This window comes from Fukomys damarensis, unplaced genomic scaffold (genome assembly GCF_012274545.1).
Source record: "Fukomys damarensis isolate Sample0158 unplaced genomic scaffold, DMR_v1.0_HiC HiC_scaffold_21, whole genome shotgun sequence".
NCBI lineage: Eukaryota > Metazoa > Chordata > Mammalia > Rodentia > Bathyergidae > Fukomys > Fukomys damarensis.
The window spans coordinates 40,139,265-40,151,733 of NW_022900933.1; the positions used below are offsets into that span (position 1 = coordinate 40,139,265).

Sequence of the window (12,469 nt, forward strand, 5' to 3'; positions counted from 1 at the left end):
TTTTAACTTTTTTTTTGAGACAGGGTCTCTTACTATGTACTGAGACTGACCTGGAACTCACTGTGTAGCTCAGGCTGGTCTCAAACTCACAGAGATCCTCCTGCCTCAGCCTCCCGAGTGCTGGGATTACAAGTATGCACCACCACACCCAGCCACAGCAAGAGACATTTTTAAGAGCAGTGGTCCTTTTTAAACATTAGCTGGCATCCGTGCTTTTTGGAGGGAGCAGGAAGAACAGCCCTGTGCTGTCACCACATAGGTAGCACAGCCCTGCCATGCGTGTTCTCCATGGTCAGTGACACGCAGCAGTGGTCCCAAAACCTAAAGGCTCAAAAGCAGAAGGAGAAGCAAGGCACCAGCCCCGGCCTAGCTGTGTGCCTCTCAGCCTGCTGGCCCCGAGCTCTGCTGCAAATGCAGGTTCTTCCTGGAGTGGAAACCCTGTGGGTCTGGCCTCCCTGTGAAAAGTCGACTGGGGCCTTAATGGGGCCACCACATAGCACTGCAAGGGAGCCATCTTTGTTCTGAGGTGAAGCACCTGTGTTCCTTCTGCTGCGGTGGCTCCGGCAGGGCCTCTCAGGGGCAGCTGCTGCCTGGGGCTCAGCATGGCGCAGTGCAGGAGGCCTCTGGGCCGTGGCGGGTGGTGGGGTCTCTCTGGGACCCTCTCGGTGCAGCGGTCTCAGTTTCCTCCTGTGGGAAGTGGGACCTTTAGCACCATGGCTCTGGGGTCCGTGTGAGGGCCGGGCTGCACCGGTCGGACAGCAGAGCTGGGCACGGCTGTGGAGAGACATGGGGACGACGGGGGCGGCCCCTCTGCCTCACCCAGGCCCCACATGCGTCCTCCGGCCCTCTCCCTGCCGTCCGCACACTGGGAGCCTCGCAGGTGGGTACAGCAGGGCCTCGTCAGCGGGTTCTCACTGGTTTTTGCCTTTCTGCACCTTTGGTCTGGAAGCGTGTCATAGACAGCCAGGCGGAGAAGCTGAAGGAGCTGGACAAGGAGATCCGACCCTTCCGGCAGAACTGGGAGGAAGCAGACAGCATGAAGAGCAGCGTGGAGTCCCTGCAGAACCGCGTGACCGAGCTGGAGAGCGTAGACAAGAGTGCGGGGCAGGCAGCAAGGAACACAGGTGGGCGGCCGGGGGAGGGGCTGGGGTTGCTGAGCAGGATTAGGGTGGAAGGCAGGGTTATTGGTGCCCAGGGCTGGATTAAACAGGCAGAGGAGTGGGGCAGGGGCAGCCTTGCCTCTGAGTGTGGATGTCCTTGTGGGTGTCGGCTGGGGTGTAGGGGACCTTGGGCAGTGAGTGACCATGCAGTGGTCACCAGGGGCAAGGGAGGAGGTGTAGAGGCCTGGAGCGGCCACCTCCTGCAGCAGGTGTGGGCCTGCACAGTTCCCCACACCTGCATCTGGAATGGAGCAGCCCCACGGTTTCCTGTGGCTGTGGATGGGGGCGCAGGTACAGATGGCATTGCTGACCTCTGCTGCCGGCCTCACCACCAGTCTCCCCTCGCTGTGCTAGGCTTGCTGGAGTCCCAGCTGAGCCGGCATGACCAGATGCTGAGTGTCCACGACATCCGCCTTGCCGACATGGACCTGCGCTTCCAGGTCCTGGAGACCGCCAGCTACAACGGTGTGCTCATCTGGAAGATCCGCGACTACAAGCGCCGGAAGCAGGAGGCCGTCATGGGGAAGACCCTGTCCCTCTACAGCCAGCCTTTCTACACTGGCTACTTTGGCTACAAGATGTGCGCCAGGGTCTACCTGAACGGGGACGGGATGGGGAAGGGGACGCACTTGTCGCTGTTTTTTGTCATCATGCGCGGAGAGTATGATGCCCTGCTGCCCTGGCCGTTTAAGCAGAAGGTGACGCTCATGCTGATGGATCAGGGCTCCTCCCGGCGCCACCTGGGAGACGCGTTCAAGCCCGACCCCAACAGCAGCAGCTTCAAGAAGCCCACTGGAGAGATGAACATCGCCTCCGGCTGCCCTGTCTTTGTGGCCCAGACTGTTCTAGAAAATGGGACATATATTAAAGATGATACAATTTTTATTAAAGTCATAGTGGATACTTCGGATCTGCCTGACCCTTGAGAAGTCGGCAGGTGGTGGATTCAGTAGAAGGTAACTCCTCTGGGGGTGGAACCGGTCTGTCTTCACTGAGGTCCTCACGTGCAGAAAGGACCTTGTGGAGCGGAGGTGGCAGCAGGAGGCAGATGGCGGCCGGCGGGAGGAGCCCGCGCGGAACTCCCCCCGACACGTCCTCCCCATAGACTAGCCGCCCTTCTCTCTGAAGAATTATTTATCCTTTGACAAGATAAATACTGCTGTCAGAGAAGTTTTCCATTTTCGTTTTTAAAGATCTAGTTAATCAAGGTGGAAAACATATATGCTAAGCAAAAGAAACATGATTTTTCTTCCGTAAACTTGAACACCAGACACAGAACACACGGGGATAGCTGGACTCGTCAGCATGTTAAGTAAAAGGGTAACTCATGAAATAATAATGCAGTTCTGATACAGTCATTCTACAATCCAAGAGTGCAATCTTGTTCCAAATATAGTATATTGTCTATTTTTAAGGCCTCATCTGGTCTCTGTTTTAATAATTTGTTTGTCAGAAGATCCTGAAGTACACCTAGGTCTTTTTTTGGAAGTATCTAAATTGAGAAGTCATTTTTTAATTTAAAGTTCTACCAATAATTGTTACTGCAAACATTTTACTTTAAAACATTGATAGACTGATATTTCTTGGAAGAAAATGTAAACTATCAACACTGGTTATCACTTGTGATAGGAAAGAGAATTCAACTTGTTGTTATTTCTCGTTAGAAATGTAAACCTTCAATATCTGTCGTAGTTAATGACACTACTTCAAAATTATTATGAAAGGAACATTGCTCATGGATGCTGTGCATCATTTTCAGATTTATAGTTGTTTTCACCCTAAAATAGGGCATTAGTTGAACTTTGGAGTTCTAAACAAAATCCTGTAGGTTTTTTAAATTCTGCCCCATGTCCAGACGAGCTCTCCACAGCTGACAGCAATGACCTCGCCCCAGGGCGGCCGGAGCCCGCGGTGTCCCCATCTGTCATGCGCTGCGTGCTGCTGCGATCTCCGGAAGTGACGTCCTGCATAGAGAAGGTGGCATACGGTACTCGTGCCTTAGACGTGACATGCTGCTTCTTGACCCTGGGTTTGTGTTCGATGGCATCCTAGAAAGCGCTAGCCGAACCAGACTTTCTCTCTGCCGCTAAATCTGTGTCTCTGCGAGGCCCTCACAGCTCCGACCCTGCGGGCGGGCGGAAGCCAGGCTCCATCAGCAGCTTCCGGAGCCTCCAGGGCTTCCGCAGAATCCCGGTTTCCAAGGTTTCCAAACTCCAGGCGCAGAGCCAGCTCTGCCCACCCGAGGGAGGTGTTGCGAGCAGAAGCTACGCGCCCCCAGCCCTAAGTCCCCACCGGCGCCCACGCAACTCTGGGCAGAGTCCACTGAGCCCCGAGACCACTGGTTGGGGCTGCCCGGCCAAGCCTGGGGGCCCCACGGCCCTGGGCCCACCCGGTGGCACTCAGCACTGTTTACGCCTCAAGCCCAACTGTGAGGAGCCTGGAGCCTGGAGCCCCGCCCCTGCGCCCCTTCCGCTATGCAGCACGCTTCACGGTGCTCTTACACTGATGGGTGCTACACGCGACGGGTGCTTCTTAGGCAAAGCCAGTGTGTGCGAACCACCACATCTGTGCCCCTCTCCCAAGGCGCGCCCACGATTGGCCAGCTGGGCGCGTCAGACTGCCTGCCTCTTGGCTCCCTAGGGTCGTGCGGGGTCTGCTGGGTGGGTGCCCAGTGGCCCACCTTGTCTCTGGTGCTGCCGCCTGTCCTGGGTGTGCCTTTGCCCCAGTGCCTGCTGGACGTGCCCTCTGCTCGCGCGCCTGTCCCCGCTTCCCTGCACCTCACGCCCTTCCACATTGCATGGCTCTGAGCTCCATCGCTGCTACCACGGCTGCCCCCACTGCTGTCCCGGGGTCCTCAGCTCTCTCCGCTGAAGTACGGCGGTCCCTGCTGAGAAGGAAGAACTTCTTGTGAGAGCTGTCCTTGTTTGTCTGCAGCCCCTCCAGGCCTGTCCCTTAGGTTCTGCTTGAGGCCTGGAGGAGGCATAGCCCCTGGCAGTGCCCACCTGGCCCCTGGTGTCCCAGCTACTCCAACCCTGGCAGATGCTGCCCAGGACAGCTGGCTGAGGGCCCCTTCCCACTAAGCCCCGAGACCCACCCAGAGCCGTCCTGGGCGGCCGTCCGGCCTCCCTGTCCTCAGGGTACTGTCCCTGGGGCGAGGGTGGTGTGGCCTCTGGGAACTGGTGCTGGAGAGTGGGCCAGCGTGCTCTGCAGGGACACTGTCCTGCCCGGGTGCCCACGCCCCCCCTAGGTGCTCCTGCCCAGCGGCCTCGGCTGTAACCCCCCGGCCAGCCCCCGGCCCCCGTCCTCGATCCACAGGGTCCCAGCCCAGGAGCACCAGGTGGCCACACAGTGTGTGTCCAGTGTGCGCTTCTCATTTACCAAAAGTGACAACATTCCTGGGGACACAGTTGTCCTTTGTGCTGTGGCCTTGGTCTGGGCAGCTGCTTCCTGCGTCTGCGACACTGCCATTGTGGCCGCCCTGTGCTGCAGGCGATGGCACAGGCTGGAGGCCTGGTTTTCTGGTTCCAGGGCTTTTAAAGCAGGCATGAGCATTGCCAGAAATCAGGGCATCTGTGCCATCGAGGCCGGGCTGTGGTGGGGGGCTGGGGTCCTGGGGCCCAGAGTGGGCTCAGGAGCTGGGTGACACCACAGAGGCCTGTGGGAGGAGCAGCGTCATGAGGCTCGGGGCCTGGCTGAGCTGAACATGCGGTGTCACTCCCATGTAGGTGGCCGGGGCTGTTGCGAGGGCTGCATCCCGGTCCAGGGCAGCCCCTGCTGCACGGTGCCTGCCACGTAGCCTGTGACATGTGTCGACAGGCTGCTGGTAGGTACATTTCCTTGGCTGTCTTCCCACCTCTCCTCTCTGCTCAGTCTGTCCCTTCCTCGGCCTGTGGCCCTGAGGAGCTGTAGGGACTGTGCTGTGGCTCTATAGTCTGCAGACCCCAGGGAGGACGTTGATGCCAGGCACAGCCTGTGGGGACGCCGCTGCCCCACAGACATTCAGTCTGTCCTGCCTGCGTTGCCTCGCGGCTGCTGATGGGTGATTCCCCTGGAGGAGAGGGTGTGGGAAAGCCCCGGAGCAGCAGGGCATCCTGAGGGACTCAGGATGGCCCCGAGCTAGGTGACTGACCCCAGCGTCAGCCGTGCCTCTCTGCCCAGCTCCTCGAGCAGCGGGCTCACCATGGCCCTGCTGACGCTGCACCCCAGCAGGTGCTCGGGACCATGGGCTGGTCAGAACACAGCCTCCCAGGGAGCCCTCGCCGTCCCTCGACACCTGTCCCTCTCCCTGAGGTAATGAGCACACCGGGACAGGCATAGCTGCTGCCTTGGATGCTGTTTTTTGCTTCCGGTATAGATCTGTGTGGACGAGGCTGCAGGAGACCGGGGTTCTAGGCACTCCTGTGTGTGTCACTTGTGTGGGTGAGGGTCGCGCCAGTCTGCTTCTCAGCCCCAGACCATGGTTGTCTTCTGTTTGCAAATCTCCGTAACTTTCTCCAAAGTCGATGTGCCCCGTGGGTCCGGGTCAGGCAAGGTTGGTGGCAGCAGGTGACCTGGTCAGTGGTGGTCTCATCCCAGCTGGCGCTGACTAGTGGACACCATGGGACCCAGGGTTCCCCTTGCCCACTATGCCCTGAATGCCACCACCAGGCAGGGAAGGCAGCACAGTACCCAGTGTCTGCCCTGAGTGCTAAGGGGAAAGTCCAGGGTGCTGTGCCACTCCCATAACCAGGGTGACCGGTTTGAAGCTCAGTCCCCTTAGACAAGTTACTGCACTCAGTAAATTAATTGGAAAACACAAAAGCCGACTTACTCCAAGGGTTTCCCTGATTCCCTCCATCTCTAGGGCCTCTGTGATCTACCGCGGACGTGTGTGTGCACGGAGATGAGCTAGGCCAGCTCTAGGTTTGCGTTCTTTCCCTGGTAGTCCGTTCGCCTCTTGTGTTCAGTTCTATACCCAAACAAAGACCAAAGAAGGCCAGTCTCATCCGACTATTTCAATCTGCCTGTTTTACCAATTGCCGTCTGTAGTGACTGCTCGCTGTGCGGCCCCATCTTGATTCCAAGTGATGGTGACCAGTGACTGGCATCCGTGTTCCTCTGCTCTTCTAAGAAAAGGACAGTGTGAGTTATTGCTCAGCAATAATTCTGTCACTCCGGGGTTAGCACCGTGTCTGATCTCCTGATAGCATTATTATGTTTTCTGTTCTGTTTACTGTATATTGTGTGTGGTTTTATTTGGTATTTATTTGTGTTTTGAGGTCTTGGGATGTTTTTGTGTTTTTGATGCTAATATCTGAAGTTTGTAAGACTGTAGAATGCCAAACTTGGAAATGCTAAACTGTTATTAGAGAAAAATAAACCTGATTAAGAGCCCTGGTTCCTTCTAACCCTGTCTTCGCTGCCGGGCTGGGGTGAGGCTCCTGGCAGTCTGCTGCTTGTGTGGCCCATACCTGGCCATCCCTGGGATGCTGTGTGAGTCCAACCCAGGGCCCACGGATTGGGACAGCTTAGAGCTTGGAAGCACCTGGGCCGTCTCCAGACTGGGGCTGCTGGGGGCCTCACCCTCTTGAAGGTTGGGACAGCTCAGCCACCATCCTTGGGCCTTGGAGTCCCTGCAGTGCGGAGGGTCAGGCCCTGCAGTGAGGACCCTGCCCCAGCCCAGGTCGGCCTCTGTGCTGGGCCAGCAGGAAGCCCCACATTTCATCCGATGCTCACAGGTTAGAAGTAGGGGGACCCTCGGCCCCACCTGCGGCTCCCATATAGCACCCATCTGCCTCAGCTCACCTCCAAGGCACAGTGCAGCCCCAGGGTCTTTGGCCAGGCCTCGCCTGAGGCACAGGCCCAGCTCCCCTCCATACACAGCTGTACCACCCTGAGTCCAGGGCCCATCTGCTGACTGCCCTGCCTCCCACAGGGCCACTCGCACTCACACCTGGCCCGCCAGAATCCAGATGCTGACTGCTGCCTCCTCCAGAGTTTTTTCCCTGCGCAGAGCAGGAGAGGAGACAGGTGGTCACCCCAAGACTGGCTGCTCTTGTGTCAGGCAAAGGCCTGGGCACAGCCACTCCTCCCGGGGCACAGAGGCTGCTGGGGTGGGGTCAGCTCTGGCCTGACGTAGCTGGGTGTCGAGGTCAAGGCTGTTGTCTGGTAATTCTGGGCTCCCCCAGCTCAGTGCAGCAAGGACAGTGCCCTTCTGACCCTCGACTCATGCTGGGAGAGCCAGGAGCTCACTGCTGGGGCAGGGACTGTGCTACTGGGTGCTGGACCAGAAGTGCCACTACACTTGGCCACATGGTATGTGCTCTGCAGGGCCCACTTGAAATATGTGACCAGGCTGGAGGAGGGAGGCAGGGACTGGTGGAGCCTGGGGCCCCACTCACCCTGGGAAAATGGCAGCTCATGGCAACACTGGCTGCTCACCCACTCCCTGAGATGCTGCCGCAGCAGCTCCCAGACCATGGACTTAAGAAAGGACCTGGGAGAGCCAGGGTGCTGTGCCTGCCACCTGCCCATGCCCTCCCTCCAGCAGCTGCAGCAGCCTGCCCAGCTCCAACACAGGCTCCTAGGCGGTGCAGGTCCCCTAGAGGGGCCAAGGGATGGAGAAGTGTGGCCCTCGGTGTGCGCCCCTCTGTTGGGATGGAGGGCAGAGCAGGCCCTCGGCGGATGGGAACCACCCCACAGGGTCCGGCCTGCTGGCAGGGTGGCTGGGCCTCCATTCCGGGCCTGAGCACTGGCCTAACCGGACCAACAAAGGATCTTGTCTGCTAGTGGGCACGGGGCTGAGCACACCGTGGTCCCATCTCCCCGCTGGGGCTTGGGGCCCAGCTGAGGGGGGGAGGGGAGGAGGGTTGCCGGGAACCCTGGTGCTGATGGTCCTGTGGGAGGACCTTGCCACCCTCATGAGGGCACAGGAGCTGCTCTGCACCACCGTGCCCAGCTCCTGACATCGTCCTCAGCCAAGTGGCCTTGTCTCCTGCACTCCATCCAGCCAGCCGTCCAGGACTGCACCCGCCCTAGCCCCAAGTCCTCCTCTCCCCTCATCCTTGATGCTTGAGAAGGCGCCACCCTGCTGCCTGAGCGCATGCCCGCTCTCTCGCATTCGGCCTCCAGGGCTCTCCCCGCCCGCTGCAGAGCCTGCACCTTGGGTGAGCCAGGGTGACCACTGGCACATGGCGAGCTGGGCACAGGAGCTGGTGGTAAACCCTGCCACCCAGCCAGCCCAGGATGGGGTTCTGGGGGACCAAGCTGCGGCAGCACAGTGAGACTAAGCCCCGTCCAGCCCACACAAACAGCCAGGCCAGGCGCATTCCTAGATGGTGAGTGCCTGGGCCCTCAGAGTGCCCCTTCCAGGACAGGGACCCAATGCAGCACCGCCGGCAGCCAGCTCAGCCCCTCCCCAATGCCACCTTCAGTCTTCCCAGAAGCCTCACAGGCTGCCCAGGGCCCTCTCTGGCCTCCACATCTCTGGGCAGGGCCCGGTGGGGGCCAGTGAGGGCACAGTAGGGCACTATGCAGAGCCCAGTCCACGATACTGCTTCTTGTAACCAGATGCACACAGGATGCTGCCCCCAGTGCCCTGAGCTCCTGGACGGTGCTTCCTGTGGGCCAGAAGGGCCTAAGCTCCAGGACCACCCTGGGCCACCTTCCCAGCCCAGCAGGCAGGTGGTACAGCAGGAACAGCAGGCGCCCTGCCTGAAGGCGGGAGCTGGGCCCCCTGTCCCTGTCCCAAGATCACAGCCCTGCTCTAAGAGGCCATAGCCAGGGGCTCCCAGCAGGGAGAGTGCAGACACAGTAAATAGCCCGCTCTACTCCTCCCATATGCCTTGTGCCTGTGACTGACACCCTGGCCATCACAGACCCGTCCCTCCTCATCCCTGCTGCCCCACCACAAGCGCAGCCCCTGCCCCATCCCAAATTCCTTCGGTCCACATCCGGGCGGGGCAGGCAGGGAGGGGTCAGGGTTCCCGCCCACCGCCTCCAAGGGAGGTGAATGTGTAACTGGCCCAGCCCTGCAGCTCCAGTCTGGGGCAAAGTCTCATTGCTGTGGGACAGGCCTGGAGAGATGGTGTTGACGGGGTCGCTGGGCCGGACACTGCTGTGGCTGCAGCTCTGTGGTAAGTGGGCACAGGCATGGTGAGGGTCCCCATAGCAAGGTCATGGTCCCTGGGCCTGGGGAGCAGCCCAGCCCTTGGCAGCAGCACCCACCACCCAGCCTGCCAGTGTCTGAGGGGCCGGCAGCCTGCCTCAGTGTCTCCTCCTCCAAGGTCCGGGCAGAACCCATCCCCTTGCCCCGACCCAGTGTGTCCTAGGTGCCCCCATACCCAAGAGGCTTAAAGTCTGCCACTGAGTTCTGTCCCCGGCCCCTGGGGGCTCCCGAACCCGCTGCCCCATCCTATCTGTCACTGACTAAGCAACAAGGCCTCGCTGTAGAGGGGCATGCTGGGGGTCTGGGCAGGTGTCCTGTAGGCAGGCACACTGGAGTGGGCTCTGCAGAAAGGTAGGAGTGCAGAGCGTGGGAGCAGGGCTTGGTGGGGCCTGGCTGGCAATGTGGGGGCAGGGACAGCAGGGGCAGTGTCCAGGCCTCCTGCCCTTCCCTAGTGCTGGCCCAGGCCTCCTACAAACTCTGGGTCCCAGATACCAACTTCGACACTGACACCAACTGGAGCCAGAACCGGACCCCGTGTGCAGGAGACTCCATCCAGCTCCCAGCAGACAAGGTGCCTCAGAGCTGGGGCGGGAGGGCTGTGTGGGCAGGTGGGGTTGTGGGCCACCTGGCGATGACCACCTCCTCCTGCAGATGGTGTCAGTCCTGGTTCGTGGGAGCCACGCTATCGCTGACCTGGTGAGGCTGGGGTGGGGCTGGGACACGTGGCTTGGCCCCTAGGGCCTCTGCTGAGGAGCTGGGAGTTGGGGCAGAACGAGGGCCGTGGTGTCCTCATCTGTCCTGTTAGGGAGAATGCCACACTCCTGTGCTGAAAGCACATTCCCACCACATGGAAGAAATTCAGTTCTACTGCCAAAGCCAGCAGGGTCTCACTATGTGGTCCAAGCTGGACTTGAACACGTGGTAATCCTCCCGCCTCAGCCTTCCAAGTATGACACATGCCTGACTTAAAGGTAGCAGTTTTTTTGTTTTTTTTTTTTTTGGTACTGGGAATTGGGGATTGAACTCAGGCCCTTGTGCTTATGAGGCAAGCAGTGAAACCACTGAGCTAAATCCCCAGCCCCAAAGGTAGCAGATTTTAAGAGACATGTTTCACCCTATGTGGATAGAGATGAGCTCCCCTGGGGACATTGTGACTATTGGAAGGCTCCTGAGGTCCAGTTCTCCCAAATTTCCATCCTCCTGACCCGGTCCTGGGGACAAGGTCACATTGGCCGCTTCTCAGGGCACTGGGTTTGCCTGTCCCGCTGCAATGGTTTTGCTGGTCTGGGCTCTCCACTGCCACCTTCTGGACATCATCAAACATCGCTGTTCCTCGTCCCTGCCCTTAGGCTGGAGCCCTGCTTGACATGGTTCATTTTTAAAATTCAATTTAAATTGAACAAGGTTTTTGTTTTGTGATACTGCGGATTGAACCTAGGTTCTCGGCACTGACTACATCACCAGAGCTTTTTGTTTTTATTTCCCGACAGGGTCTTGAAAGTCGCTAAGCTGCCCAGGGTGCTGGCACCACAGAATATGGCCTCGGTGCTTGGCTACTGAGTAGCATTTGAAAGATACATTCTCAGCTCTGCTTAGCTCCTGTTTTATTTAGAAGTTTTGCATTTGCATTCATGTGATTTTTCTAATCTTGTATTGCCCCTCATCTGGCTTTCTTTTTCTTTCTTTTTTTTTTCTTTTTTTCCTGTAATGCAGATTGAACCCAGGGCTTTTTGCACTGAGCTATATCCCCAAGCCTTTAAAAAAAAGATTTTTCTTTTGAAACAGGGTCTCACTAAGTCATTTAAATTGCCTAAGCTGGGCTCAAACTCATGACTGTCCTGCCTCAGCCACCCAGAGTGCTGGGTTTACATGTGTGCGCCACCACACCTAATTTACATGCATTGTTCTTGCTTAAAACCCTGAATCTGAATTTTCCCCCTTCTTGAATGATCCATTCTTTCTGAAACTTCAGAATGTGGTCTCTGGTATAAAACATTGCCTTGTAGAAACTTGTGTGTTCCCAGTTCCTCTTCCTGTGCTCAGTTCTTGCTGTGGGTGATAATCCTGTAATCCTAGCACTCTGGGAGTCTGAGGTAGGAGGATCACAAGTTTGATTCCAGCCTGGGCAACTCAGCAATTTAGCAAGACCCCGTCTCCAAATAAAAAAACAAAAAGGGCTGGGCATGCGGCTCAGGAGGCCCTGGGTTCCATCCCGGTACAGCCAAACAGACCCATCCTTGCTCAGGGCTGCTCTCGCGGGGCCTCCGGGTGCCCTGGGTGCTGCTGTGCTTACAAGCCATCCTCGTGGCCCGCACCTGCGTCTGCGACGGCTGCCGTGGGCCCTTGTGACCCGTGCTGCGCCCCCAGCGTGGTACAGTGTCCCTGACGACGCTGACCTCTCCCGACCTCTCAGGTGGGCGGCACAGCCTCCACCCAAGGGACCAGGGTGGAAGCGGGGGCCTGGGGCACCTCCTCGCGCGCTCCAGCAACCCTGGCCCCAGTAGCAGCGAGACCTAGGAGCCAGGTGACAGCCAGGGGGGCGACAGTGTGTGCCAGCGTCACCGCTGCCCAGTCTCACAGCCCAAGGCTCTGACCCAGCGCTAACACAGAGCTGGGGACCCGAGCTGTTCCCGCCCAAGCCCTGGCAAGGCTGAGCCGGGCTGTGCCACACAGCCTGACCTCATCTGGCCGACTCCCTGGCCTCGGGCTCGGACCCCAGAGCGCAGGTCGGCCTCTTCCTCACCCCCGCCCCCCACAGCTCCTGCCGCTGGATGGGGAACTCGTCCTGGCCCCAGGAGCAGGGTTTAGCGCCACCGACTCGGGCTCTCACCAGGTCTGCGGCACAGGTGAGCGGGACGGACGGGGCGTGCCCGGGGGCGGGTTTCAAGGTGTGTCGGGAGGCGTGGCTGTTCATTGGTCCCAAGGATTGGCGTGCGGGGGGGCAGGGTGTGACTAGGGGCGGAGCTTAGGGTGGAGTTCCCCGCCTGCTTGGGGACGAAGAGCGTCTGGTGCAGGGCTTACGGACTTGCTGTCCTGGGCGTGGCCGCGGCGGGCACCACGAAGAGCTCAGGCAGCGCACGCCCACAGGGGTCCCTGTGCTCTTCCGCAACCCCGACCGCTTCTCCTGGCTCGACCCACACCTTTGGCGCTCCGGGGACGAGGC

The 12,469-nt window shown here is 59.0% G+C and overlaps 1 protein-coding gene across 11 annotated transcripts in view; it reads left to right on the plus strand.

Annotated features, from left to right (window-relative positions):
- Positions 1–6,531, plus strand: part of Traf3 (TNF receptor associated factor 3) — a 70,971-nt gene extending 64,440 nt beyond the window's left edge. For 9 of the 11 annotated variants that reach the window (XM_010607262.2, XM_010607268.3, XM_010607264.3 and 6 more), the window contains 2 exons: positions 941–1,124; positions 1,515–6,531. In XM_010607262.2, the coding sequence (XP_010605564.1) occupies positions 941–1,124; positions 1,515–2,086 (756 nt within the window). In that variant the 3' untranslated portion in view covers positions 2,087–6,531. The remainder of the gene's footprint in view (positions 1–940; positions 1,125–1,514) is intronic. The other 2 variants (XM_010607267.3, XM_010607269.3) reach the window with 1 other exon arrangement.
- Positions 6,532–12,469: the final 5,938 nt, after the last annotated feature.